This window comes from Megascapheus bottae, chromosome 28 (assembly GCF_031878675.1).
Source record: "Megascapheus bottae isolate mThoBot1 chromosome 28, mThoBot2.hap1, whole genome shotgun sequence".
NCBI classification, from domain to species: Eukaryota; Metazoa; Chordata; class Mammalia; order Rodentia; family Geomyidae; genus Megascapheus; species Megascapheus bottae.
This window is the reverse complement of record NC_143536.1, coordinates 9632117-9659996: the sequence shown is the minus strand read 5'-3', so window position 1 is coordinate 9659996 and position 27880 is coordinate 9632117. Positions and strand designations below refer to the sequence as shown.

Here is a 27880-nt window from a genome sequence, read left to right as displayed (position 1 = left end):
GCAGCTAGGACCCGCTAGCGGCGGGCTGCCCGCGGCGCGCCTGACCAAAAATCCTGTCCTCCCGGCGCGGCAGGGAGACTAGAAGGCCGATGACTGAGAAGTCCCAAGTCGCCTGCAGATCCTAATATGTTTGCGTACTTCGAAAGGCCTCCGTGAGAGAAAATAATGACTCCTGAACACCGAATCCGTTCCGGCACAGCCTCGGACAGAAGTTGGGTCTTTGCACCGGAAGTGGAGGCCATAGCGGAAGTCGTGGAGTGAACGTGATGTCTGCAGGGATGGGGGGAGGGGCTTACGCCATGGTGGGAAGGTCAAAGTGATTCTTGGAAAAGAAACCTCAGGACGCCTGCTGGGCCCGAAGTGCGTGGTTCTGTTTCCCAGCAACCAGGCTTCGAAAACCCGAGCAAACTCCCAGGTCCTCCGGGAAGAATCGAATGCTCCGTCCCGGCGAAAAAGCGGCTTCCCGATCGGCTTCCTCAGCAATGCCTACCTAGATGTTAAGTGCGTGTCATTTTCCCGGCTTTCTAAGACCATATTTTCAAGCTACTGCTGTCCAGACATTTTAATAAACGGGCATTGCTTTAAAAACTTATTGGTGTCGTAAAAATCGTCATTGATTTGCTATCTACTCAAAAATGATTGCAAACATTTTTAAAAATCGGGGCATGTCAAACAAATCATGGATAAAACGGAAAGCATAGCGTAGGTGGGAAAGTATCCAGGTGTCCGGGACCTGCCTTCCTTCCCTCATTAGCAAGGTCGCGCCCGTTTGCTTTCTGGAGCGCCAGCTGCCGTATCTGCCCCATGGGTCACCGAACTGTCCTCGCGTCCACACAGAAGGGAGGCTGGAGTCTCACCGGCCCGACCTCCCTCCCCCGGGGTCAGCAGCCAGCAGCAGCAGCAGCCAGGTCCACCCAAGACCAGACGAAGCTGAGACCCCCTGAGGAAGTTACTAAACCGCTCTGAACTCCAGCTTCCACCACTGCAAAATGGGGGACCCAGGCGGCCCCTGCGCCGCGTTCCCGCGCGTTCCAGGCCTGGCGGGCGTGAACCCAGGCCCGGTAACTCGGAGGCAGAGCCCGGCGCCCGGGACAAACTCTGCCGCGACGTAAGATTTTCCCGCTCTGCGTCCCCGCGAGAGGCGTGGCCAACGCTAGGCCAGAACGCAAACGCGGCCCTCAAGCCAGACTGCGCAGGCGCAGAGCTCTGGTGACGTCAGAGAGGCGCGCCGGCCCACCCCTCCCGTCCACGGCGCTCTAGGCTGACGCAGGTGCAAGCCGGCAAGATGGCGGCGGCAGCGGGAGCGGGCCGTCTGAGGCGGGCCGCGTCCGCGCTGCTGCTCCGCAGTCCGCGCCTGCCAGCTCGAGAGCTGTCAGCTCCGGCCCGGCTGTATCACAAGAAGGTACGGGCGGGCCAGGGGGTGCACGGGCCGCCGAAACAGCCGAGGCGACCAGACTGCGGGCGGGTCTCCGGGGCCGGGAGCGGCGGTCGGCTCCCCTGTCTCCCGGTACCCGGATAACAGCGACCGACGACGGGGACGGCGAGCGCCACGGCCCCTGCTGCTGGTGGTGTTGACTCGGAACCTGCCGGCCACTCAGGACGGACGGCCCCGTTCCACTTGTCACCCTGAGTCCAGGGACGTGGGCCGCCGCCATCGCCCCGCGGCCCTGGCCGAGTGAGCCGGGCCACGGCCCCTCTCTCGGCCCGTTCGCCCCTGGGGAAGCGGGGTTCCGCTGTGTGTACCCTGCGAGAGTTCAGGCGTGGTGCCCGGGACACACAGACACGTTTTGTGGCAGTACGATAGTTATAGCGGCGCAGAGCCCCTGAGAGGATTCAGACGCAAACACGACGAGCATAAAGTCTGGATTTTCCTCGTGGTCGTTGGCGGAAACGACGTTTGTGGTCCCGTGCCCTCTGGGGCCGTCAGCGTCCCAAACGGGACCTCCACTGGGGCGACAGCTAAAAATGACAGCAATCGGCTAGAAGTAAAAACGACAAGGCTGGAAATGTGGCTTAGCGGTAGAATAGGTTTGCCTGGCATCATGTAAGCCCTGGGTTCGATTCCTCAGTACCACAGACACAGAGAAGTTGGAAATGGTGTCTGTGATTCAGGGACAGTGGCCAAGCCCAGGCCCAAGCCCCAAGCCCAAGCCCCAGGACTGGCTTAAGTAAATAACCTCCAGTTAGCATGTTGTGAGTGCCTAGGGAGGCGGGTCTGTGGTCGGATGGGCAAGCCCCAGGGTTATTAAAGCCTAATGTATGCCTGTTTTCATGGTGTTCATCCCGTCTGGAGTGTGTTGTTGACCTGGCAGCACGGAAAGACCTTGGACTGCCAGGTTTGAACACCAGGGAGCGCTGCAAAGCAGCTGTGGCGCTGTTTTTATTTTTCATAGACTCCGTTCCTAGAATTGCTTGTTTCGTAACAGTCACCTGGAAGCTTCTAAGAAACCCTTCCATCCGCGGGACATACTCCTGAGAGTCTTTAGATAATCATTCTCTTCTGAGAATGGACTTGATCTGGAAATGAGGCAGATGTTGTTGGAGACAAATCTGGGGATTGTGGGTTGTTTCTGGTTGAAAGCTCTGAACTGAGACATGACGGTTTGAGCTTTTGTTTGGGCCTTTCAAGAAGCACCTCCAGTCCCTGAAGTAGTTGGAGAGGAGTACAGAAAGAGTTAGGGGTCACCATGGTACCCTGCCATGAGTGTAGGCCACCCTGCCTTGCCAGGATCAGGATGTTGAGCCCAAGGAAGCCAGTGCCACTGGAGTGATCATGAGTTCTCTTGCCGTTTCAGGTTGTCGATCATTATGAAAATCCTAGAAACGTGGGCTCACTCGACAAGACATCTAAAAACGTCGGCACGGGCTTGGTGGGTGCTCCAGCATGTGGTGACGTCATGAAGTTACAGGTGCATCCCGTTCATCTGTTCAGCTTCAGTGGTGGTAACGGTGGTCTCTAGTGGTCTTGCGCATAAAGCCTTTTACTCCGGCTCCTAACTGTTCCCTGAGTTGGAATGAGTCAGTGTTACACACGAGCCTCAGGACTCAGGCCCCGCCCTCCTGCTGCTTTACCCTCCACGCTGACTTGTTCTCAGTTACAATTCCCCCTCAAAGGAAAACTCCAAGCAGAACAAGATAAACAGGACAGCTGTCACACTGGAAGTGACTGAAGGTAGAAAAGAGCACTTGTGTAAGCCAGAACTGTATACGCACAGTGTGTTTCGTGGTGTGCGGGCAGCTCACCAGAGGTCTTCACACCTGTCTTGGTCAATAGAAATAGGGCAGGAAGGAACTCTTAAGTATATTGGTGCCCAAAAGAAAACTCACCAGAGCCCTTACGTTCAGGCTCTCCCAGATTGGCCTAGCAGCTGTGAAACGATATCCTCAGAATTCACCCAAACAGCAGCTGGATCACAAATCAATCCTTGCCAGGGGTTTCTAGCTGATCTGGCCTGTGTGGTTCTAGGTTTCATCTCATCACTGAGCTCTTTGGAAGAAAGGAACGGAATTGAATGCATAATTTCTAGGGTGAACAGTCAGCCCAGAGTTCATGTGGATGAGCTGTGCCCACATGAGTGCCAGACTCCTGGCTTCCAGGGGACACCCCAGGAACTACCGCTTAATGCTTGTCTCTCTTCTAGATTCAAGTGGATGAAAACGGCAAGATTGTGGACGCCAGATTTAAAACATTTGGCTGTGGTTCTGCAATTGCCTCCAGCTCCTTAGCCACAGAATGGGTGAAAGGGAAGACAGTAAGTTGCTCATGAGGGTGATGGGGTTAAATGGCTTCTTGACAGCCTCCCTGCCTCTCTGAGAGTCTTGTGAGAGAAACATCAACCTAAAAGGTCAAGCCAGCCTGGGCTCCAAAGTAAGATCCTACCTCAAAGAAGAAAAATGGAGCCAGGTGCTGTCGTTCCCGCCTGTAATCCTAGCTAGTCAGGAAGCTGAGATCTGAGGATCGCAATTCGAAGCCAGCTGAGGCAGGAAAGTCTTTGAAACTCTTAACTCCAATTAACCACCAGAAAAACACAAGTGGAGCTGTGGCTCGAAGTGGAAGAGCACTAGCCTTGAGCTGAAGAGCTCAGGGACGGTGCCCAAGTCCTAAGTTCAAGCACTGCATCTAACAAAAGAAAAATAGTAACCATGACTTCTTCAAAATATTGCTCAAAATATCCATATGTATTTCTCCCTAGTCAGATGGATTATGTTTTTTCCCTTTAAACATTCTTTTGTTTGTTTGGTCGGGACTTGAACTCTGGGCCTGGGTGCTGTCCCTGAGCTCTTCAGCTCAAGACTACCACCCCACCCGTTGAGCCACAGTGCCACTTCCGGTTTTCTAGTGATTAATTGGAGATGAGTCTCATGGACTTTTTAGTGCCTGGGCTGGCTTTGAACCAAGAGCCTCATATCTCAACCTCCTGAATAGCTAGGATTGTAGGCATGAGCTACCACGTCTGGCTCCTTTAAGCATTCTTTTCCCCAGATGTTGATGTCAGGGATTGCAGACCAGTTTGTCAGGTGTCTCTGGCTTTTGATTGGTCGTTTTCATTTGTTCAAGGGGTTAGACAGTGTTTTGTCAATTACACAGGAAAAAGATCCTTACCATGACCCTCTGACAAAAAAGAATAGAAAAGAAACCCTGGCATTCTTTAAGTTGTTGATGTTCCTGGAGTTTCTTGAGCGGCTAAGTCTTGCCCTCACAAGAGAAAACCTCCTCCAGGGGCTCCCCTTCCCCTATCTCTTCCCCTTCCCTCTCAGGTGGAGGAAGCCTTGACCATCAAAAACACAGACATCGCCAAGGAGCTCTGCCTGCCCCCTGTGAAGCTGCACTGCTCCAGTGAGTGCCCCCGAACTGCTAGGAAGGGCCCCAGCAGTCAGAGAGCTCACAGGGTCCTTTAGGTTGTGTGTGGCCTTTGTAGCATACATATACCCAGTTCGTGGAGTCTTTGTAGCCGTCTGCAGGGTAAAGCCCTCATGGTCTCAAGCCAAGGACTGAGAGTCCTGCTAGGATTTGGGGTTTGCTAGGCTGATTTGATGGTGGTGCCCTATGACTCCCTTCAGGGGTGGAGGGAGAGTGTTCGGGTAAGTCACCCCATCACACAGCTGATAAATGGAGGACATGAGTCCACAGCCCCACAGCTGACAAGCACTGGCAATTCTTCTGTCCCTGCTTGGGGTCTTCTCCCTGTCCCAGCAGGAAAAGCAGGGTCATCCGGTTGTTGAGGAGAGACAGTATATCCCCAGAGGCTACAGAGCTAGCCAGAACCCCAGCCCAGCCTGTGTCCCCAAAGCCACCTACAGCTGGGCTGCCTGTCTGCTAGGCCACGCCCCTAGTGTCTAAGCCCAGCCTGGCTTTCCTTCTGTTCCCTTCAGTGCTCGCAGAAGATGCAATCAAAGCTGCCTTGGCTGATTACAAACTGAAACAGGAAGACAAAGGAGAGACAGAGAAGAAATGAGCCTGGTGGGGCTTGGCCTAGCAGGCAGCCACACCCCCTGCCCACCCCTCTAGACGCACATTCCCCCAGATGCCCACCAGAAGCTGAGACGCACACAGTACCTGCCATTCACATTGTGACTGACACTAGCAAGATTATTCTGAACCCCCTGGTTTCTTTCGGCCCACTCAGATTGCCTTAATGCACTTAGTGTATATTTTGAATGCTGTGTATGGGTTTAGAAATGAAATAAGTACTGGAGTCATAAGTTTTGAAAAGTGCATAAATATTTAACCTCGATCTATTTGGGGGACGATTACCAGCAGAAAGCCTTTGTTTGATTGTTTGATAGGACTACTTATTGTACATAGAACGGATCTGCTTATAAATATACATATATATATATATGCACACACACACACATGTACACACACACACACACACATAATAAAAGGATGTAATGTAAGATGGCCGCTTCTATCTCTTGCATCCCTCACTCACCCCAGGTGCTGCCCCAACATGACCCTGGTGACCTGCGTGGCTTTCCGTGAGGATTTCCACAGCCGTGGTGAAAGGCAGGCCTCACTGCACACTCCACAGCTACGCCTTTGACAGCCCTGAAGGTTTTTGTTGTCATTTTACCAGTGTGTGTGAGATCTCCAAAACACTGGGTGAGATGACGCCACAAATCTGGGGACTGAACGTCAAGAACCCTAGAGGATGGGTTTTGAATGCAGAGGTCCAGGCCCTGGCCTCCGCCTTCAGGCTGGGCGGGTGATGGTGGCGCCCCACCTTCACAGAGCCTCCTGGGTTTGGTGCAGTCACAGGTGAGCCAAGCCGCCACAGGGGGGAAGCGATCCTTGTACATATATAGTGCCTGAATATGTTCTGGTAACTTGCCTGCCAGAGCCTTTGACATTCAAGCCTCACTAAAGGGGGCCACTTCCCAGTGAAAAAGCTACCGTAGTGAACCTCAAAAGTATGTCTGTGTGTTCTGGCAGTAGCTTTTTTGTTCAAGCACAAGCTTCTAAAATATACCTCCTTTGTTTAAGAAATAACTCTTCTTTCATGTTCTGAGCTCTGGTCGAAGAGCCCTGAACTTCAAAGGCTGCTGTCCCCAGCGTGTGGGACCACAGACCAAGGCAGCTCAGAGCCTCAAATTAGAAGCTTGGGTGGACCCATGGCAAATGGCCCTAGGTGGTGTCTCCCGTGTAATCCGAAGGCCCGCCCTCCGTTCTGGGCCCATCTCCCCGCGGCATGTGGCAGCACCACAAGTCCCCACTTAGCCTTGTCATTTGACAAGGGGACATTTCTGTCCTGCCTAACGTTCCCTGAAAGTTGGATTGGCTTCTCTCCAGTGGCCCAGGACCTGCCCACCCCTCCCACACCCTGGTGCTAGGGCAGCTGAGGGAAAGGGCTACTTTCTCTTTAACTTAGATTAGACTAGCTTCTTTCTAGGCAGGTCCACTTTGGGACACACAAGGGACTCGAGCACCTTTCACTGGTCACCAAGGTGGAGGGGGTCTTAGCTCCTCCCTAGGGACCCTCCCATGGGAGGTCTGAGCAAATGAGCTGAGTCAGTAGAGCCCCCAGCCCTGCGCTATGCCAGCCCTGACATTTATAGTTCCCATCTCACAGCTGCCCACTGAGGTGGGCAAAATTCCAAATGAAGTGACCCAGCCCATCTTCTGTCCCTTCCACGTGGCAGAGCACAAACACCACGTTCTCTGGCCACAGAATGCTAGTCAGCCTCACCCAGAACACTTGTCAGGAGGGACGGGAGCCCTTCCTCATCCCAGCCATGGGCCCTTCCATCTGACCCTCCTCAGAGGTGGGGGTGGCACAGACAAGAAACAGGTTCAGACTATCTCCATGCTTAGTTTTCTGTCAGCCCGGCATCTGCGGCTCACCCCTGGAATCCTAGCTCTCAGGAGTGGGGGCAGAGCCCCAGGCTCTCCTGCAGCCCTCCTGCAGGGGTGCTGTGCCTCTGAAACCACTGTCCCTGCACTGCCGCTGAGCAACAGTCAAGGGTGTCCCCCGCACGGAGCATGGCATTGTAATCACAGTGTCAGGCCTCCAAAAGCTGGTTACACCTACCTCAGAGACGCAGGGTGACTTCTGTCCCCATCCCTTCACAAGCAGACTTGCTCTGTGACTCACCATGGGGAACAGCGATTCTCCAGATCCAGTCTTAAACACTGTCACCGTCACCCAACCACCCTGGTCATACTAGCCACCAGGCCTCACTCCAGAGGCTCCTGGCCCTGGGGCCACTGATGCCTCAGGAGCCTCCATCCACTGAGTCAAGGCCCAGCTGACGCACCGGCCATCTCCACAGCCCTCTGCCACACAGCTCCTTTGTGCAGAGATCAAGGACATTAGGGACTTTGGCGAAAACCTTGGAAGCTCATGTTCTAATTCCGGCTCTACCATGATGCCAGATATTATTTAACCTCTCTGAATCTCCGTTTCCCCTTCTGAAATCAATGCTGACTTCTACGTCATAGGAATTTTATGAGAACTAAGTGCAATATTAACCTGTGAAGTGAAAAAAGCATAGTGCCAAGAATAAGCATGTGCCCGCTAAGTGTCAACTACCACCACCACCATCATCACCATCACCATCTTAACACCACCACCAGTCCACCATCATCACCATCATCACCATCCTAACACCATTACCACCACCATGGTGACAGTTGAATCCCTCAAAGCTGCCCCTGAGATGGAGATTACTATGATGAGTTCTGTAGAACCCACCAGCCCATGGAAGGGGATTGTGGCAGCAGGACAAGGTAGAGGGGACTGGGCAGCAGTGGAGCCTGGTAAGAGTCTGGGTCCACTTGGTAAGAACTGCTCTGCTTGCCATTACCTGTGTCGCCATGTAGTCTCTGGCCCAGCCCTTATTAGGGCTAGGACTTCATCTCTCTCTGTCTCTGTCTGTCTGTCTGTCTGTCTCTGTTTGTCTCTCTCGCTCACTCACTCTCTCTGAGTTCTGGGGAAGAGGGCTCTGGACAATGAGACCAGCAAGTGTCAATGTCCTGCAGCAGAATGAGTTGGGTGAGTTTGAGGGAGGGACAACAGAGGCCAGCAGGATAGGAGAGGGGCCCAGCGAGACCAGAGGTGGGTAGGTTAGGTGCATCCTGGTCGACCGGGCAACCAGGGAGGAGCTGAGGCTGGCGCTCTCACCCATGCCTAAGTCTGCAGAGTCCCAGGCATCCACTAGGCTTGCTGCTGAGGGCAAAGGGCGTGGGGGGTGGCCTCACACTACCCCACTGGCCCTGGGCCCAGAACCCTGCTCGCTTTCCCACAACAGCAGGGTCCCTGGGGCAGCACCGCTCAGCCCATCAGAGGGGTGCCGATCCTCTCCCACCCCCAGGGCCCGAAGCTCTCCACTGGTTTCAAGAGAGGACAGTCTACCAGTTGGCTAAGCTGAGGCCCAGGGAGCGAGGCTGGCTGCGAGTGGTCTGTGCCACCACGCAGTGGTCAGGTCTATACATGGGCTCTCATTTGTTCTCTTCATCTCACTGCCCAAGAGGAGCTGTTTGTAAGACTAAGTGGAGAAAGTACCCAGCCTGTGTGAAACATTTACCACAGAGCCAGGGAGACCCTGGCAGATCAACCCCAGGCTTACGCCAAGCAGCAGCTTCCCTTCAACACACTCTACCCGCACCCCGACCCACCTAACCTACCCACCTCTGGTCTCACTGGGCCCTCTCCTATCCTGGCCTCTGTTGTCCCTCCCTCAAACTCACCCAGTCATTCTGCCACAGGACCTTGGCACTTGCAGGTCCCATTGTCCAGAGCCCTCTTCCCCAGAACTCACAAGGCTTCCTCCCTTCCAGTTGGGTGTCTCATGAGTATCATCTCCCAGATGGGCGCCCTGGCCACCATGCTAAGGTGAGGTACAGGCCTTCACGGGCACGCTGCATTCACAGCTGTGTTGTTCAGGAAAAGAGCATTCCAGAGGTGTGCCACAAAGTCTCAGCCTGGCTAGCCATGGCACATGACAAGATCTAGGGGCTTCCCTCAACGCCCCCCCTGCCCAGCCCAGCCCCCACTCCTCCCCAGTGACCTCCATCCACAGAGTCCTGGGAAAAGTAGTACTCGTCCCTAACGCCCCTTCTCCATGACTGCAAAATGAGAAACTGGATCCCAGGCGTCCTTTTCCCATCCAGCTCAAACAAAAAGATTCCGTAGACTTGGATAACTTCTCCTTTCAGCCAATAACCAGCCTGGCCAGACTGTGATTCATCCCAGCAGTCTAGTCCTTCTCCCTCACCCCAAAAGCTCCCCAGAAACATTCCTCCACCCTCCCCTGTCCTGGGGAGGAATGCAAGGCTCCGAGACCCCCGCCACCAGCACTTCAACCCAACCTCAGAATGACTCTGGCTGTCTGCAACAACTAGGGGTGGGGGGAAGCGGGGTCCCCCCTGGGACCGGTACCGGAAACAGCAGCAGAAGGCAGGCTGGCAAAAGCGCTGACACAGCACCAAGGCTGGCGCAGCAGCTCCAGGGCCGCCTCTGCCCAGCCTGGCCTGCTGGGCTGCTCTGCCTGGACGTGTGGGCACCTAAGTGGGTGAGGGAGAGGGAGCGGGTCCCTGCATGAGGGGGTTCAAATCCAGCATTCCACGGAGAGGGAAAGCTAGGTGATTGTCACTGGCCTCCATGACACAAAAATCTCCACACTGTCAGACTAGAAAGAAACGGCTTTTCCCACTAAAGGACGTGAATTGTGGAGGGCAGACATCTTCCTCCTGGCCTCACTGCCATGGCATGGCATTCTCATTCCATCAGGATCAAAGACATCTGACCTTCACCTCCGACCCCATGACCTTCACCTCCCTCTCTGCCTCCTGTCTCCATTACCACCATCACCTCTCCCCATCATCTCCTTTTTTTCCTCGGTCATCATCTCTGTCTTCTCTAGCATCTCCTCTTCCATCATCTCCTCCTCCTCCTCCGCCCTCACCCTCTCCTCCTCCCTCATTTCCACTGGCAGCACCTCACCGTCACCACATCCACCATCCCCTCCCACCCCCAGCACTGCAGGCCCTTAGTACTGGAGACCTGGTCCCACCATTGCACTGAGACCCTCCCACAACGTGACAGGTGAACAGCAGAAAGCAGAGAGGAGACAGCCCCCGCAGGGGCTTCCATCTTTCCTTCTCTTTCTCTTCATCATGGGTTTGCTGGACAGGGCTCTCCCTTGGCCTTGGTATTTTGAGTCGGGGCGTACAGTGTGGCCCAGACTGGCCAGACATAGAGTCCTCTTGGCTTCCGCCCGCCATGTGCTGAGATGAGAGACAGGCACCACCACTCCAGCCTCGCCGTTAGTCCTCGTCCAGGAAACCATCAGGTGTCGGAGAGCTGGGCTGGAGAGCTCATGAGATTTCTGCACACCTCTGGGTGCCATGTCTCCCTCTGAGACTTGAACGAAGGACTCCAGCAACTCTGGGTGCCCCATGCTCCCCCGCCCTGGGCGGCCTCTCATTCCCCAAGGACACAGCTCTGCACCCACAAGCCTCTGTCTGAGGCCGGTGCCAAGGATGCCAGGCTCAAACCATGCCAAGTACAGACTGGTCCCGACACCATACTTCACACTGGAGGGACCCCAGAAGGGACTGGACTGGTGTCCCCAGAGAGCTGGGGCCATGGCAGCACCAAGCCCTCACCTGAGGCGCCACAGGGAAGCAAGGATGCCGGCCGGAATGCAAATCTGTGGCTCCTGGGCCAGGACTGCCCAGCCAAAGCCACACACACAGGGACACTCGTGGGGACACAGCCCCCAGCTCTGTGACCAGGGCCCCCTCCCTGAGCAGAGCCAGGCCCCCTCTCACTGTCCAGGGCTGCAGGGGCCTAAGATGGCACCTGAGCAGGTGGTCAGCAACCAGGGCAACTGTAGATCCAGCCACCAGCACCCTAGAATATACACCACAACCACACCAGCACCCCCCAGGGCCTTCTGCAGTCAGGCTCTAGAAGAGCTTCCGGGTCAAAGGGCAAGGCCGTTTACAGCTTTGCCAGGTATCCCACAGGAGCCTCTGAAGGCGACATTTGTCCTCCACTCCAGGCTGTGCAAACACACACACTGCGCACCCAGATCTGGACCAGGGGGGAAATGTCCTTATCTTAGGCAAGGTCATGGGAAGAATTTAAGAGTATTGCCTGGCTGTGTGCCACGGCTCATGTCTAGAATGCTCACCGCCCCAGAGGCGGAGAACAAGATGCTGGTGGTTGAAGGCCAGCTTTCTCCATGAGACTTCATCTCAACCGGTAAGCCAAGCACAGTGGTTCATGCCTGTCATCTCAGCTACGAGAGAAGCACAAATAGGCGGCTCACAGTACAGGCCAAACCTGGGCTTAAGGGTGAGCCTTTATTAAAAATAATAATGACAATAAAAGGCTGGGGTGTGGCTAAAGTGGTAAAGCACCTGCAATATCATGTGCAAGGCTGTGAGTTCAAACCCAGGTGCCACCAAGAAGCAAGTGAGTATTGCTAACATGGTGAGTCCAGTAGTTCAATCTGTGCAAGCAGGCTATGAGAAAACTGGTCTTCAACATAGCCTGCTTGATGTAGGTTAAATAAAGGAGGGGACGTGCTGAGCATGTTGGCTTCCCACCCTCCTCCTCTCCCCCCCCCCCCCCAGCTCCATCTCTGACAGAAGCCTGAGCCTGGGCTGACTTTCAGGCATCAGGCAAAGCCCAAGACCTGCGAGGGGAATTGTTGCTAACATCTGGAGAGGACGGCGGACGGGGATGAGATGACTGTTTTCTCCTAAATCTAAATGCAGTTCTTACACAGGAAGGAATGGGGAGACAGCCTTCCTGACCTCTTCTTCCTCTTCAACACATCCCAGACAGCTCATCTCTCCCACTTCCCCATTTAAGACTCCCCGCCCCCCCAGACAGGAGTTGTAGCACACACCTGTAGTCCCAGCAATTGTGAAATGAAGGTAAAAGGAAGGATCTTGAATTCAAGGCCAGCCTCAACTACATATCGAGGCCCTGTCTCAATCCCCCTCCTCAAAGACAGGTGGGGGGGGGAGGGAGAGAGGCCTACTAGAAAAAAAAAATCTGATCCCTCTCTCATCTCCAGCATGCTCAGGAAGTTCTTCCTTTTATCCATCTAAGCTAGATCAAGCAGCCTGGGTCAAAGCCCATCCTCCAGCGTTCCGCCAGGATCAATTCCTCTCCTCCCCATCTTCACCTGTACCGAGGCCTGGACCCCAGGGACTCTCAGGTCTACCTGTGGCATCAGGGGCCAGGTCCAGACCACTGGCATCCACAGAGACAGCCTGATCACTTACTGCCACCGAGGGCGGCCATTTAGAGCTCGCCCTTGGTCAGGACCAGGTAAACGGCTGCTGCTCATGCGAGGTACTGGCCCGTCGTGGCTTCAGCATGCGGTCTTCTTGCCAGGGCCAGTGGTGGGAGGGCACTGGGGGGGGGGGGTTGCTGTTTGTGGGTAGACAGGAAGGACCTGAGAGGAGGCAGATTGTGGTCAAAGCCTCTTTAGGGCCCTTCAGCCCCAACAGAGCACATGAGATCCAGCTGCCAGTAGCTTCTCTATGGACCCCATTTTGGCCTTGACCCCCCTACCCTGATGTATCATTAATTCATTTGTTCATTCATTCCTTTTCTGCTGCTGGTGCAGAAAAATGGCTAGAAGCCGAGAGCTCAGCTCCGACATTGCCTGGCTGTGTGACCCTTGGTTCGTGGTCGGCTTCAGCTCTCACAGCGTCCCTGGGATCTGGTGCAAAGCAAGTGTTTGGTCCAACGGCCACCTGGCTCGCTCCCCTGCTGATGGACGGAAGCAATGGGAGCTAGATGCCGGTGGCTCATGACAGCTACTCAGAAGGCTGAAGATCCTGGTTCAAAACCAGATCAAGCAGGAAGGTCCGTGAGACTCTTATCTCCAATTATCCAGCAAGAAAGCCAAAAGTGGAGCTGTGGCTCAAGTGGTAGAGCACCAACCTTGAAAAGGGAAAAAAAGCTCAGGGACAGCGTCCAGGCCGCGAGCTCAAGCCCTAGAGCTAGAACGGAAAGTAACAGAAACACAAAAGACACATTGGAACCCAAAGAAGTACACAGCAAGATGGGGTGCAGGGAGTGCTTAAAGGGGTGGCCTAGAACCCCTGGTATATACACGTTATACAGGTGTGTAAGAGGGGGTCCACCCTCCTCTCCATCCATCCAAGAACCCAGCCTTGAGAGGAGCTTTGTGCTCCCTTCTCAGCACCACTGAGTAACCAGCTCCCAGCCCTGGCGCCTGTCCCCAAGGGGCCTCCCCACTCACCATGCACATGCGCGCACGCACACACACATCAGCTCCAGACAACAGCCGTGCCCCTGCTGGTGGGGGAGGGGGGGAAGAGGAGGAACAGCTGGGCTGTGACCTCTGACCCCATGGGGGAGGGTGGCATGAGCCTGTCTCTCTTCTCCCCTCATCCAAATTTTCAGCCCACACAGGGGACCCTAGACTCCCCTGGTTATAGCCACTAGTCTGACTTCCCCAGCATTTCCAGAACCTTCTTCCTTGCACTAAAGAATTACTCTGAAGACTCCAGGACAACCCAATGTTTAGACACAGAAATTTCCCATCATGCCACACTGCCCTGCACGTGTGCCCCCCTGCTGGGTTCTCACTCTTGAGCCTCAACACATTCTGGGGCATCCCCCAGCATCCTGCCATCTCCCCACACTCTGTGCTGGCCCCAGTCAGCAATCCCGTGCAACCCCGGCCTCTCTGCTGCCTCGTTAGCCCCCTGTGTTGAGTTTGGCTCCCCAGGTCCCTAAGGAAGAAGCCACCAGGGCCACCCCCAGGGGATGGCGGACATGGCAGCTGCCACTGGCATCACTGCCCCAGCAGACACAGATTTACAAGCTGGGCTATTTTGCACTCTGCAGCTGCTGCCGTAAACCCTGCGCAGCCCTGGGGATGGGAGCAGCTGCAAAGGACCCTCCCCGTCCCTGGAGCCAACGCCAAATCCCTGAGCCATTTCTAAGCAGCCAGAGGAACGCTGAAGCAGAGCCCTGAGGTCCCCTCTCCACTGTCTTCATGCATACGCCCATCCACCCACCCACCTACCCACCCACCCATCTACCCACCCACTCATCCACCCATCCACTCATTCACCTACCTACCCACCCACTCATCCACCCACCCACCCAATCATCTGCTCATCCACCCACTCACTCATTCACCCATCCAATCATTCACCCATCCACCCACCCACTCATTCACCTACCCACCGACCCACTCATTCACCTACCCACCCATCCATCCACTCACCCACCCACCCACTCATTCACCTACCCACTCATTCACCTACCCAACCATCCATCCACTCACCCACCCATCCACTCATTCACCTACTCACTCATTCACCTTCTCACCCATCCACCCATCCATCTACCTACCCACCCTTCCAGCTACCCACCCAGCTCTCTGCCCATCCACCCACCCACCTATCCACTCACCCACCCATTCACCTACCTACCCACCTATCCACCCATCTGTCCACTCATTCACCTATCCACCCACCCACCCATCCATCTACCCATCCACCCACCCCCTCACCCATCTATCCACCCACACATCAACCTATCTATCCACCCATCCACCCATCTACCCACCTACCCATCTACCTATCCCTCTGACCAACCGCCTACCAAACCAGCCACCTGTCCATCCATTCCTCAAAGAATTAGAGCCCATCAGAGAATACAGATTCCAGGGCCAGGTTCCCAGCAGCAACTCCCTGACCTCAGTTTCCTCCTCTGGGACAGAAATGACAGACTCACCCCTGAGAGTTGGCAGCAATAGGTTCATATTGTCCAGTGTTTGGAGCAAGGCCTGGCACTAAGTCCAGAGGACAAGGAAGGGGCGAATGGGCCTATGGGGGAAGGAGCCCTGGGGAGAAGACAAGACATCTAGGGCAGATGCTGAGGCTGAGGGCAAGTTACTCTGGCACTGGGAGAAAGGAGGCTGGAGGGGTGTCATAGGCAGAAGGAACAGGAGTTGGCAAAGCTCAGAGATGATAAAATGTTGATTCAGATCCCGGAGCTCAGCTCATGCCACCTCCTTGGTCATCAACTCCCCACCAGCCTCAGGCGACGCAGGCCATGGCCTCCTGAGGACCAGCAGGACTGCCCGCTGGGAACCCCCCACTCCCAGCGCTCTAGTGCGGGTTTGTCACAGGTGGGAGGCGGGAGTTGTGAGGACATACTGCATCCCATCAGTGCCTGGGTCCCTACGAGAGCTTAGAGGCAAGGGGCAAGATACCCAGGGACTTTGGCTGGCTTTGCCAGAGCCACACAGCACGCTGGCATTCCTCTAGGACTCTTCCTGAAGTTTTCCACAGGAGCTGGGCTGAGCCAAGAATGGAGGGCCGGTCCCTCCCCACTGCTAGGCAGACAGAGGCCATTGTGTTAGGAAACCCAATCCCGGCCCCCTCTGGCTGATGGGAGGTTGTTGAAGGCCAGGGCTGCAGCAGCCAGCCTCCCTGCCCCCACCCTCCCCGCCACCCTGGGGACCTCACACAGGCTCCAGCCCCACATCTGGATCCCAGCTGGCCGACTAGGACCCAGGACAAGGCCCAGGACAGGGGAGGGATCATGGCACAAACTTGCCATCAAAGGCAAGAAGGAGCCTGTCCCAGGAGCAAGGAGACAAAGGCGGAGCACGACCCCAAATGCCTGCCCAGTCCAGGGTGTGGGCCGAGCAGGCCCAGGCCGCAGGGATGCCACCACTGCTCTGTCCTTGGGAGACTGCCCTCACCAGAGCCACGGTCCATAACAGCAGGAGAGGAGGCTGTGGTGTGTCTGAGTGTTTCCTCAGGGAAGAGCTGCCCCTTCCACTTTTAGGGTTCACTCACTGGGTCTCTCCCCCTTTTACTCACTCGTTCCCAGTCCCAGAAAGCCAGTGCAATGCAAGCCAAATTAAGATTTATTATGCTGGCGTGCTGCATCTCAGCACCTGGGACACTGTGTGGAGGTTGGGGGGGTCTGGGAGGGGGTTCCTCAGAGACACCTGCAGAGAGGACGGAGGCCAGGCTCCCTGTCGAAGAGCGGTGTGGCCTTTAGGCCATGTTGTTGTCAGTGGAAGAAAATGCCCTACCCCCCCCCCCCGCCCAGCCCTGCAGGCTGGGGCCAGAAACCAGAATGGTGGGGGGCTAATGCAGCTCCCCACTCAGCTTCCAGCCTGCTCAAGGTGGGGGAGAATCAATAAGAAAGGTTCAATTCATGCACCCACCCCAGTAGCTGTAGTGGGGTAAGAAAGAGCCCTACACCCCAACTCAGAACCAGCTAAAAACTAGGGAGAGGGACCTTTGGAAAAATAAAGAACAGTGCTTTCTAAAGTGGGAGTTGCAAGATTTGACTTTGTAGCTGTAAAAAATATATATATATATATATTTTTTTTTTTAAAGAAAAAGAACTTAGGAAAGGGTTAGCCGAACCCAAAGCAACAGAAGCCTTTAGGGTGGTGATTGTAGGAGGGTGGGGGGATTCTCAGCGAGTGGGGGCATCTCTCAGGGTGCAGCTGTCAAGGAAAGGGAGGTAGCATTTCCTCAGATCCTCTGTTGTTAACAGCTTGTTTCCCTCTGGGAAAGGAGGCCCAGGGAAGGGAGGCCGGGGGAAGGGAACCCTGTTTGGGAACTCCTCACGAAGCCCCTTATCATGGCATCTGCTGGCACCTCCCAGAGCCTTCTCAATAAATCTGAGCCACAGGAAGATGCTGCAGGCTGGGGAGACAGGGAACAGGTCCCTTGGGGTTCCGAAAGCCAAAGCTCCCAGCTGTCCACTTTCTCTGCCCCTCATGCCCTGTGGCGGGCAGGAGCTGAGGGCTCTCCTGGGGACACCCCATCCCACATGGGCACTGCGGGGGCAGGGAGGGTGGAGGGGGAGCATCTGGGACCCTCAGGGACATTCCAAGATGCTGGCATCTGGGGAGATTCCTGAGGTGGAGCAGAGTTCAGCAGTGCCTGACGGAGGATGGGGACCCAAAGATAGGCAAGGAAGGGGGGTGTCAGGCAGTGGTCAGACTTGGAGATGTTTTGCACAAGGAGGTGACCACCGGGTATGGCAGGGGGGAGGTCCCCACGGTCAAGGCCAGCAGCTCTGGAGCCTCTTAGACACTGGGGGAGACAGTACTGCAGGCACAGGGGTTTTCAGGGGGACCTGCTGGTCCCTGGGCTTCCTGGGCTGAGAAAGAGGTTCCTGGATCCTCATGGCCCCGGCTGGCTGCCACAGCTGCCTCAGCTGAGCCCACCTCCTCTGGGACCTCTGGTTTCTCCCCGGAGTTCCCAGGGGCCGGGGCTTCCGGGGCCTCCCCCTGGCTGCCCTGGGCACTGCCCTTCACCAGCCTGGCACCCTCCCCGCTGGCAGGGGCAGCCCTGGCAGGTGATTTGAGGTTCTGGGTGGCAGCCAGGATGTCGGCCTGGAGCTGCAGGGAGGAATCGAGGCCCTCCTCGGGCCGGCTGTCGGGAGCTCTGTCGGGGACCTCGCTGAAGGCTCGGGGGCCCCCGGCCCGGTCGCTCTGGTCCACGTATTTCTTCTTGGGGAAGGAGGATGGGTAGTAGGCCGTGGCCTTGTGCTTCTGGCGGGTGATGAGGGCGGCGCAGACGATGAACATGAGCAGGAAGGCCAGCGAGCCCACCACGGCAATCAGCATTGCGTACTGGCGGAAGAAGTCCACCAGGCCCTCCAGGAGGCTGGGGGGCCGGGCCGGGCCACCCCGGGGCGTGGGCTGGGGTCCCCGCGTTGCCGTGGCGCTGAGGGCCGGGGTCCGGGGTGGCGGGAGGCTCGGGGTGGAGGCCAGGGGGCCATCGGCCTCACCGCTGCCTCCCAGGTCCTCCAGGAAGGCGGCGGGCAGGGGTGCAGAGCGGGGGGCGGCAGGGGCCGCGTTCAGGAGCAGCAACAGCAGCAGCGCCAGGAGGGGGCCGGGGACCATGGTGACCCCCAGAACCTGCAGGGGGGCCGGGGAGGGAGAAGTCAGCACCTGGAAATGCAGCTGCCAGCCTCCCCCCCTAGGTTTCCCAGGAACTCTTCCCTTCTGGGGCTGAACCCCCACAGCACAGGGGCCCCCACTTCTTCATGCAGATGGAGTGACCTGCTCCCCACCTCCGTCTGAGGTCCTGAACAGTGGGGCTCCATCGTATCTCCTCAGGCTGGGGGCTTTGCATCCGGCCTGGTATACAGTAGATGCTCAGTCATTGCCTCTGGACTGACGTGGCTGAATCAGGCATGCGTAGGCACATGTTCATGGCTTAGCATGTCCTGAGGTGTTGGGGTTTTGGGTTTTTTAGTTATTTTATTTTTGCTAGTCCTGGGCTTGAACCCTGGGCCTGGGCTCTGTCTTTGGGCTTTCTCAAGGCTAGCGCTCTACCACTTGAGCCACAGCTCCACTGCCACTTTTTCTGTGCATGTGGTACCACGGAATCGAACCCAGAGCTTCATGTATGCTAGATGAGCACTCTGCCACTAAGCTAAGCTACGCTCCTGGCCCTGGTGTTTCGTTTCTTGTTTGGTTTTTGGCTTTTAATTGTCCGGATAATGTAGAGAGGGCTTGCAGTCATATCTGTTAGGTAGTGATACCCCTCTGGTTTCTGTTTTTTAACCACGGATTTCTCACTGTATCCCGAGAATGCCCTAATGAGGAGATCCTACATCATCTCCATTCTCCATGTGGGGAAACTGAGGCTGGGAGAAAGAGCTGGGGTTTGGGTGGCATGGAGGGAGAGGTGTGGTTTGGCTTAGGGAGGTGCTGTGTGGATGCCTGAAGGACTGAGGGGTCCCCGCCCTGAGGGTCCCTCACTCCAGGGACCATCCTTCCGCTGCCTCCTTCTGAGAGCTCAGACTTCCTGAACCCTTCCTCCTTTTCCAGAAGGTTCTACAGATCTCTGAGCCCTTCAGGAAGCTTGGGAGCCAGTTTTCTCCATTGCTGACCATACCTGGCCCTGAGGCCCAAGCAAGGAGGAGAGGGCCTTAGAGGACCCCTGCTGCCCAAGCCAAAATGCGAGCTGCCACCCCGCTCTGCCCTGCCAAGGCCCCCCCTAAGCTGGGGACCCCCGGAGAGCCCCAGCGGACAAACAAACTGCACACTGCCCAATTCATGGCCCAGTGTGGGATCTGAAGCTGTAGCTCTCCCAGCACACAAGAGTGAGGGTCTGAGGCCAGTGTACCAAGTACACCCAGGCAGCCTTCCCAGCCCAGCGGAGACCCAGGTCCCTCAAGCTGGCAGGGCCTCGAGCTCTGACACACAAAAGCTTCCAGGCCCCCTCTCAGACCCTGGCTTAGAAGCTAGGGTGGGAGAATAGAGGCACAGAGCAGGAGCAAGGCCAAGCCCAGCAAGCTCCCGTGCCTTAGCTGGGTCACCTTCCCAGCCTCCAGGCCTCAGGTCATGCTGGGGACAGGCAATGCTGTCTGTGAGGGCACAGGAGGTGAGGGGTAAACCAGGAGTGGATGGGTCACTCCTGTCAGCTAGCTACTCAGGAGGCTGAGATCTGGGGACCACAGTTCAAAGCCAGACCAGGCAGGAGAGTCCTCATGAGACTTTTATCTTCCATAAACCACCAGAGGGGGGGGGAGGGAGAGGGAGAGAGAGAGGAAGGGAAAGAGAGGGAGAGAGAGAGAGGGAGAGAAAAGGTAGGAAGGAAGGAAGGAAGGAAGGAAGGAAGGAAGGAAGGAAGGAAGGAAGGAAGGAAGGAAGGAAAAAGAAGAAGAAAGGAAAGGAGGTGAAGTAGTAACAGCACCAATTCCAGGTAACCTTGAGCCTTCCTTTTCCAAGCCTCCCTCCACTCACCCCCAAACCCCAAACCAAGTGGGATGCACAACTTCTTTCTAAAAAGTCAGAAGCCCGCCTCAGGGGAATGGCCTCCATTGACTTTCTGCACAGATTCCATGTGGACGCGGTGCGGACGCCCTGAGCACTGTATCTAATTGTTCCAGCACCTCCTGGCTGTGGCAGGTTGGGTCTTGCCCTGGTCCAGCCTGAAGATAGGGATTGCTGACCCTTGACGGAGGGACATTTGGTGAAATGTGCTCTGATGGCAGATGGAGACTCAACGCCAAGCCTATGAGGAGATGACAGGATCGGGGCTCCATGTATCCCCTAAGGATGGGGAAGAGGCCCTAGCTGGGGAGAGGGACCAGGAATGGGCCCCCTCCCTTCTCAGTGGAGCAAGGAGAGGAGGTGTTAAGGAGAGGCCCTCCACTCCTGAGGCTGGGATGTGTCCTCAAGACCTGCTGCCCTCCCTCACCTCCTCCTTACATCAAGACAAGTGATGCAGGTCTATCGAGGGTGCTTGGGCCACAACTGGGCCAAACATGGCAGCCATATGGGTGTGAGAAAATGGACTGGCATCCTGCCCCTGCCATGTCTAGTTCTGCTAGCTGACTCTTATAGGCCTCAGTTTCCCCATCTGCAAATGGGCTACAATGAGGGTGAGCTGTAAAGACCTCGTGAGGGGACAATCTGGAAGCACTCACCCAGGAAAGGCGGAGTTCAGGAACAGAAAGCTCCAGGACCAGCCAGCTTCCCCCCCCCCCCCCCTGAAGTGACAGCACATTTCCTCAGGTCTCCTCACCCCCAGGAAAAGACCAGCTTCGTACCCTTACCTCCAGCCACAGAAGAAGGCAAGACTAAAACCACACACGCACGCACACACACACAGCACGCACTGGCTCTTAGAGGTTGATACTCTAACTCTCAGAGTCCCAGAGTCCTCCAGGCCCCCCTGAGAAAGGTGGCAACAAGTATGGAGACACTGTCCTGCGTGGGTTCAGCCAGGCCTGGGAGGAGACAGCGTCTGGCCCTGCGTGGGCCCTCTCCCCTCTCTGAGTCTTGGTCTCTCTTCTGCAGAGAAACAATGTGGCCCCCACAAATCTGCTGGCCAGCTGTCCCCCATCATCCTCATGGAAGAGCCCGGCCTGGCCTCTGGGTCCTCCATGCACAGGGATGGAGCCCAGAGACGGAATGGCCTGCCCCGGAGGCACAGCAGAGCCCTGAGCCCCTGTGCAGCTTCCTAGCTGTGGGTGCAGAGCCCACAGGCCTGCAGCGGGCTTCTGCGAGGGGCCCCAGGCCTTCCTTCTCCTTCTCCTTCCGCAGCTGCCGTTTCAGAACCAAGTGACTCCAGTTGGGTGCTCCCCAACACTTGAGATTGAGGGGCTAGAACCACTGCCCCACCCCCACCCAGAGACTGGTGGCTGGAGGGGGAGGGGAGGCCCACGGAAAGCTGGCTTCAATTAGTGGCCTGGGGGAGGGGAGGGGTCTGGAGCACTGGAGCCCCTGAACACCAGCTTGGGGGTTCAGGCCAGGGACAGACCCCGGGCCCCTGTGAGGGGAGAGCGGGAGGGGAGGATGCTGAAGGCCCAAAGCCACACACACACACACACACACACACACACACACACGCATAACACAAACACACACACATAACTACACACACACACACACACAGAGCTATCAGCACAGGGGCACACAAGGCAGGCACAGCAAGTCACTCACCATTCCAACCTACAATCCCGCAGAAACACTCCCCAACACCCCCACACCCCCAGCACAGACACACAAGAACACACAACACAGGAACCACACACCCCGCGACTCATGGAGAGCCAGGTGGCATGGGACAATGCACTCATCCCCCACATGCTGACACAACCCTCCCCAGACCCCCAGCTGCACCCTCAGTCCCCCCAGGCTCCCCAACATTCACTGGCCACCAGCCACGTGCATCATCTCCACCCGGGCACACACACAGCCCGGCCCAGGCCCGGGGACTCACCGCTTCCCTGCGGGCCTGAGCGCTGCCCGGGGCCCAGCACGGAGCCGCCCGCCCTGCCCGCTGCTCTGGCTGGCGCCTGCCCGCCTCAGCCTCTGCCTCAGCCTCTTCTCCTCCGTCCCACTGGGCTGCGGGGGCCAGCTTGATTTCATTAAGGGGTTTTGGGGTGGGGACAGGAGGGGGCGGAGCTGTGTGGGGCCACACGCAATCCCAGCCCCCTCACACTCCTGCTATCTCTGGGGAAGGCCTAATGCTTCCTCCCTGACCTCAAGTCCCCAGGGCAGACTCAGCCAGACAGACAGACAGACTGGCAGACAGACAGAAGGACAGGCGGGCAGGCTGGCTGGCCCGCAGGGGATGCAGGCTAGGGTCCTACCATTCCCCACCAGGCCCCAGTGGTCAGGAGCATGCCAGGCTTCTGAAAGTGAGAAGGGAAATTCCCCCTTGGGGTTCCAGCTGTGACTCAGGTTTTCCAGGCTGGGGTGCAGAGTGGAGCCGCTGGGCGTGAAGGGGGGGTGGTGGAGGGCTGGAGGAAAGCTGGATGGAAAGTGGAAGCCTGAGGCTCAAGTCTGGCCCATCCCCTCCCCAGGCCTCAGTTTCCCCGTTCACAAGGGTGGAGGGGAGCTTGCTGAGCTGGCCCCGGTTCTCCTGGGTGTTTGGATCACAATGCCCCCAGGTGGTGCTGTTTGGTGGAGTTACAGAGCCCATTTCACAGATGGGGAGGCGAGGCCTGCTTATCCATACACGGGGGTGCATTCACGCCTGCGCCCTGCAGCAGAGCCAGAGCTGAGCCAAGGGCTGCGGCACAGCACTGAGATCCTGCTCACCCGATCCCCACACCCGGACCTCCCGACGGCTGGGGCTTGACGCCCGCCCAGGCAGGAAAGTCTGCACGACTTCAGCCCCATAATAACCAGCCAAAAGGCAGGCTGGAGATGCGGCTCCCGTGTAGAGCACCTGCCAAACAAGCACGCTGAGCAAGTCCAAGGTGCTGAGTGGAAAACATAAAAATGGCCTGCCATGGCCAGGCGAGGTGGCTCACGCCTGTCATCCTAGCTACACAAGAGGCTGAGATCTGAGGATCATGGTTCAAAGCCAGCCCAGGCACTAAAAACTGAGACTCTTATCTCCAATTAATCACTAGAAAACAGGAAGTGGGGCCGTGGCTCCAGGGGTAGGTTGGTAGCCTTGAGCTGAAGAGCTCAGGGACAGCACCCAGGCCCAGAGTTCAAGCCCCATGATTCACAAAAAAAAAAAAAAAGTGGCCTGCCACATCCAGGAGTTTGGCCTAGTGGTAGAGTGCTAGCATGCATGAAGACCTGGGTTCAATTCCTCGGTACCACATACATAGAAAAAAAGCCGGAAGTGGGGCTGTGGCTCAAGTGGTAGAGCTCTAGTCCTGAGAAAGCCCAAGGATAGTGCTCAGGCCCTGAGCTCAAGCCCAGGACTGGCAAAAAAGAAAAATGGCCTGCCAGAGTGACACATACATACGTGTATACACATACACAAAAGCATAACACAAACGCAGACCTGTAGTAATGTGCATGCTCATTCCCATACAGGCATGTACACTTTGAGCATGTGCATGTGCACGCGTGCGCGCACACACACACACACACACACACACACACACCACTGGATGTAACAGCAAATATTGGCCATGATCACAAACCAAAAAGGCTGTGCTCCCCAACAGCCTCCAGCACCAATGAGGGGGTCTCCACAAGTGACTGCTTTTCCATACACAGTGTGAGATCCAGCTATGTGCTCCCTCAACAAGCCCAGGTTCCAACCCAGCAACGCTGTGGATATTTCCAAAGCCCTTACTTTGTGTGTGTGTGTGTGTGTGTGTGTGTGTGTGTGTGTGTGTGTGTGTGTGTGTGTGTTGGTTCTCAGGCTTGGGCTTTGCTCAAGGCTAATGCTCTACCACTTGAGCCACAGCTCCACTTCCACCTTCAATGAAGAGAAGAGTCTCAAGGACTTTTCTGCCTAGGCTGGCTTTAAACCATGATCCTCAGGCCTAAGCCTCCCGAGAAGCTGGGATTATAGAAATGAGCCACCTGCACTGGCTTTCGGTCCACGCAGCTCACTAGCAGGCCCGGGGAGGCAGCCAGCGAGGAGCTGAGGGGAGCAGGGAGCCTGCAGAGCAGCAGAGAGACTCGGAGTGGGTCAACCTTAGGTCAGCTCGGAAGGAATATTGTCACTGGGCCTGGTAGCTGACCCCTGCAATTCCAGCTACTCAGGAGGCTGCGATCTGAGGAGTGTGGTTTGAAGCCAGCCTGGGCAGGAAAGTCCATGAGGCTCTTAATTCCAATTGATCACAGAAAAAGCTGGAAGCGGTGCTGTAGCTCAAGTGGTAGTGCATCAGCCTTGAGCACAGACTCAGAGATGGTGCTGAGGCTCTGAGTTCAAACTCCAGGACCAGCGTGCACGCACACACATGCACACACACACACACATACACACACACGCACACAGAGAGAAAAGTGGATTCTGCCCTTCAGGGGTGGGTGAGCCAGGCCTGCAGGCTTTGCAGCTGAGCCGGGTCCTTCTCAATATCCCACAGTCCACGTGTTCTCTGGGACATGTGTGGGGCCTGGCCTAGGTCTTCCCAGGAGTTTGAGCAGGCCTGTGGCACTTGCAACCTGTAATTTCAGAGGCATGCCTCGGTGCCAAGCCCTCAGGCACCCAGCCTGAGGACACCGGGAGCCCCGCCCTGTGTCCACTGTAATTAGTGGCCATGGCCCCGCCCTGTGGAGCAGTTGGGGTGTGGGGGGGGCTGGGGAGAAAGTCCCCCAGCTTGGGGCTGAGCCTGGGGCTGGCCCAGGCTTTGCCCACTACGAGCCTAGGACATTTGTGGCTCCAAAGCCACTTCTAATGACACAGTCCCCCCGCCCTCCATGGGCAAAAATAACCAGGCCTCTCTTGTGGCTAGAGAGGCTTGGACTGTGTGGCCATCAAGGCCTGGGCCTGGCTGGCCGAGGGACACCAGGAAAGTGGCCTCTCCTCCAGACAGATCAGAGCTGTGGGTGAGCTGTGAAACCTTCCTGGGCCTCAGTTTCCCCACTGTTTTACTGAGTGGTTTCTTTATATGAGTCTAAAGACTGTGAGCATCTTGAGACCAAAATCAGGACCTTTTCTGACCTGGCACCTCCTCAACAAATGTCCACCCTCTGGCCAATCCCTGCAGCCTTGCTGGGTTATAGAGAGGGAAACTGAGGCCAGTCTGGTAGTGGGATTAGATGCAGAGGACAGATCCACCAGGAAGGTCATCAATACTGAGTTGATGTGGAGGAAATAGAAAGGCCAAGGAGATGGAGTAGCTTGGATTGGGACAAAGGCAGCTGTTTTAGCAGCTGGGAGTGTGGGGTGATCTCTTTGGAGAGGGGCTGAACTCAGTGCCACAAGCAGAAGGAGGAGCTTCTAGATCAAAGGAAGAATAGGTGCAAAGGCCCTGGGGCAGGAAAGAGCTGACCTGAGACCTGCTCTGGGAAGACAAGACTGGGTTCTGGGCTGTTTCACCCAGGGGGGGAGGCTGAGCCTCAGTTTCCCTTCTTAGGCTGGGAAGGCTCAATGACAGTTTCTCTATTCTCTGACATTCTGTGATTCTCAGTATAGTTTCCTTTTATGTCAAGAATTCCCACCTACTACCAAGGCTGTCTCTGGGTGGAAGGGACACAGATACAGTAGGTCCCGCGTGCACCATGCCACGTCAAAGCTCAAGTGCCCTCGGCATGGTTCCATTTTCATGAGGCATTAGGTCACACTCAGCTACCGGGTCAGAAGTGACAGGAGCTGTCACCTGAAGGAGGTGCTGGCTGGACAGGGGCCCATGGAAGGTTCTAGAGCAGGAAGTGGGTGGTACCCACCTGGGCAGTGGCTTTGGGGTGCATGCACAGGGTGTGCATGCATGTGTGCGTGTGCATGTGCACGTGTGCATGTGCGCGTGTGCATTCAGGCATGGGCATGCGGCTTTTTTTTTTTTTTTTTTTGAGAATGTCACCTTCCTCCCCGGGGAGGAGGCCCGCGGCCCGAGGCTCTCTGGGTCTCCCTGCAGCTGCACTGTTCCTCCTCAGCGCCCACATCTGTGGCACGAGTGGGAGCCAGCCATCGTGGCTGCACCTCTCCAGGCCTGGCCTCTGCCACCCCCTCCCCACAGCCGCCCTGGCCAGGGCAGATGACACCAGAGACAGGGACGGTGCCCAGCCAGCTGAGCTTGAGCAGGGCAGGGATTAGAGCTGAACTCTGGGGGCTCTGGTCACCCCACTTCTCACACAATGGTGAGCCTCTCCCCTACCTTGTCTTCCCTCCTCTCACCAAGGTCTTCGCCCTCCTTCCCCCCCCCTCCTTCCCTCCCCTCTCCTCCCCGCTCTCCCTTTCCCCTCCCCCTCCTTCTTCCCCTCTTGCTTGTTTCTCCCCTTCCTCCCCCTTTTTCTCCCTCCTCTCCCCTTTCCCTCCCCTCTTCCTGTCCCCTCTACTTCCTTCCTCTCTTCCCTCTCCTCTCCCCTTTCCCACCTCCTCTCCCTCTTCTCCCCTGTTGCCCAACCCTCCCCTCTTCTCCCCTCTTCCTCTCTCCCCCCTCCCTCTTGCCTACCCCTCCCCATAGACAATGGCGCTGACTCCACACAGACCTCAGATTTCTGAGCCAGCTGAGCCAGAAACTCCTGTGTGCTGCTACCAAGCCAGCCAGCCAGTGTCTGCCCTGGGCCCTGCCCAGACACCCGACAGCCAGAGCAGGGGGCAGAGCCAGGAGCAGAGGCTGCCACCCTCTAGGGACGTGGGGTGGGCTACCATTCCACAGTAGCGGGCCTCTGAGCCCCACTGGAAAGAACAGCAGCCAGCCACAATGCCCAATGCAGTGGTGGTGTGACACCATGACCAGGGGACTGGGGACGTCATCACACAGACGTCAGGCCAGGCCAGGACTCTGCAAGGCCAGGGGAGGGGAGGGGAGGGCAGATGGTGGGCAGGTGGCAGGCCTGGCTGGACAGGGGCACCCCTCCATTTAGCAAGGCATCCCGCCTCGGGGGGACCCCCTCCACCCAGCAGTGTGGCCATCTTGAGTTTTGGCTTCTCTTGGGGGGGAGGGGGGAACAGCTGGAAACATCTGGTTTCAATTATCCGTTGAAAGCTGCGGCCAGGCAGGCAAGGAATTTGTGAGCTAATTTTAGGCCAAAACACAAAGCCTTCAGCAGGGCGGGGCAGACAGAGCTGCGGGGACACAGGGCACCCCTGGACGGCCCCCCTGCCCCACGAGCCGGGGGCACTAACTGGATCCACAGGGCACCAGGCAGCGCCTACTCTAACCCCCCCCCCAGTCACTGCCTAGCTGAGCCAGTCAGGGTCAGGATTTGAACCCGGTGACAGGACAGCGAGTCTTCAATCCCAGGTCCCACTCAACCCCTCCACTGGGCTTGCCGCGTGGTCTCCTGAGTCCCTACTGTGTGCTGTGCACTCACAACCACCCAGCCAGTGGCCCTGTCCTTCCACACAGTGCAAACACCGCATGGCCCCCAGGCTATCCTGGCACAAAGCAGGTGAGGCCACTAGCACAGGGCTTTTCCATTCGAGCGATGTTAACCACAGGGCAGGGGTTTTACCAGCTCAGGGGTCCCCCTTGCCCCCTTCCTGTCCCCAATTTCCTCACACCATTTTACT

The 27880-nt window shown here is 56.7% G+C and overlaps 2 protein-coding genes across 2 annotated transcripts; one reads left to right on the top strand and one right to left on the bottom strand.

Moving 5' to 3' along the window:
* The first annotated feature begins 1251 nt into the window (after positions 1 to 1251).
* On the top strand, positions 1252 to 5875 carry Iscu (iron-sulfur cluster assembly enzyme). Its single transcript, XM_090320332.1, has 5 exons — positions 1252 to 1402; positions 2796 to 2909; positions 3642 to 3752; positions 4759 to 4837; positions 5374 to 5875. The coding sequence occupies exons 1-5, from the start codon at positions 1286 to 1288 to the stop codon at positions 5454 to 5456; spliced, it is 504 nt and encodes a 167-aa protein (XP_090176458.1). The 5' UTR covers positions 1252 to 1285; the 3' UTR covers positions 5457 to 5875.
* Positions 5876 to 16562: 10687 nt separating this feature from the next.
* On the bottom strand, positions 16563 to 18390 carry Tmem119 (transmembrane protein 119). Its single transcript, XM_090319995.1, has one exon. It carries the CDS (start codon positions 18388 to 18390, stop codon positions 17569 to 17571), a length of 822 nt encoding a protein of 273 aa, XP_090176121.1. The 3' UTR covers positions 16563 to 17568.
* Between the last annotated feature and the right edge of the window lie 9490 nt (positions 18391 to 27880).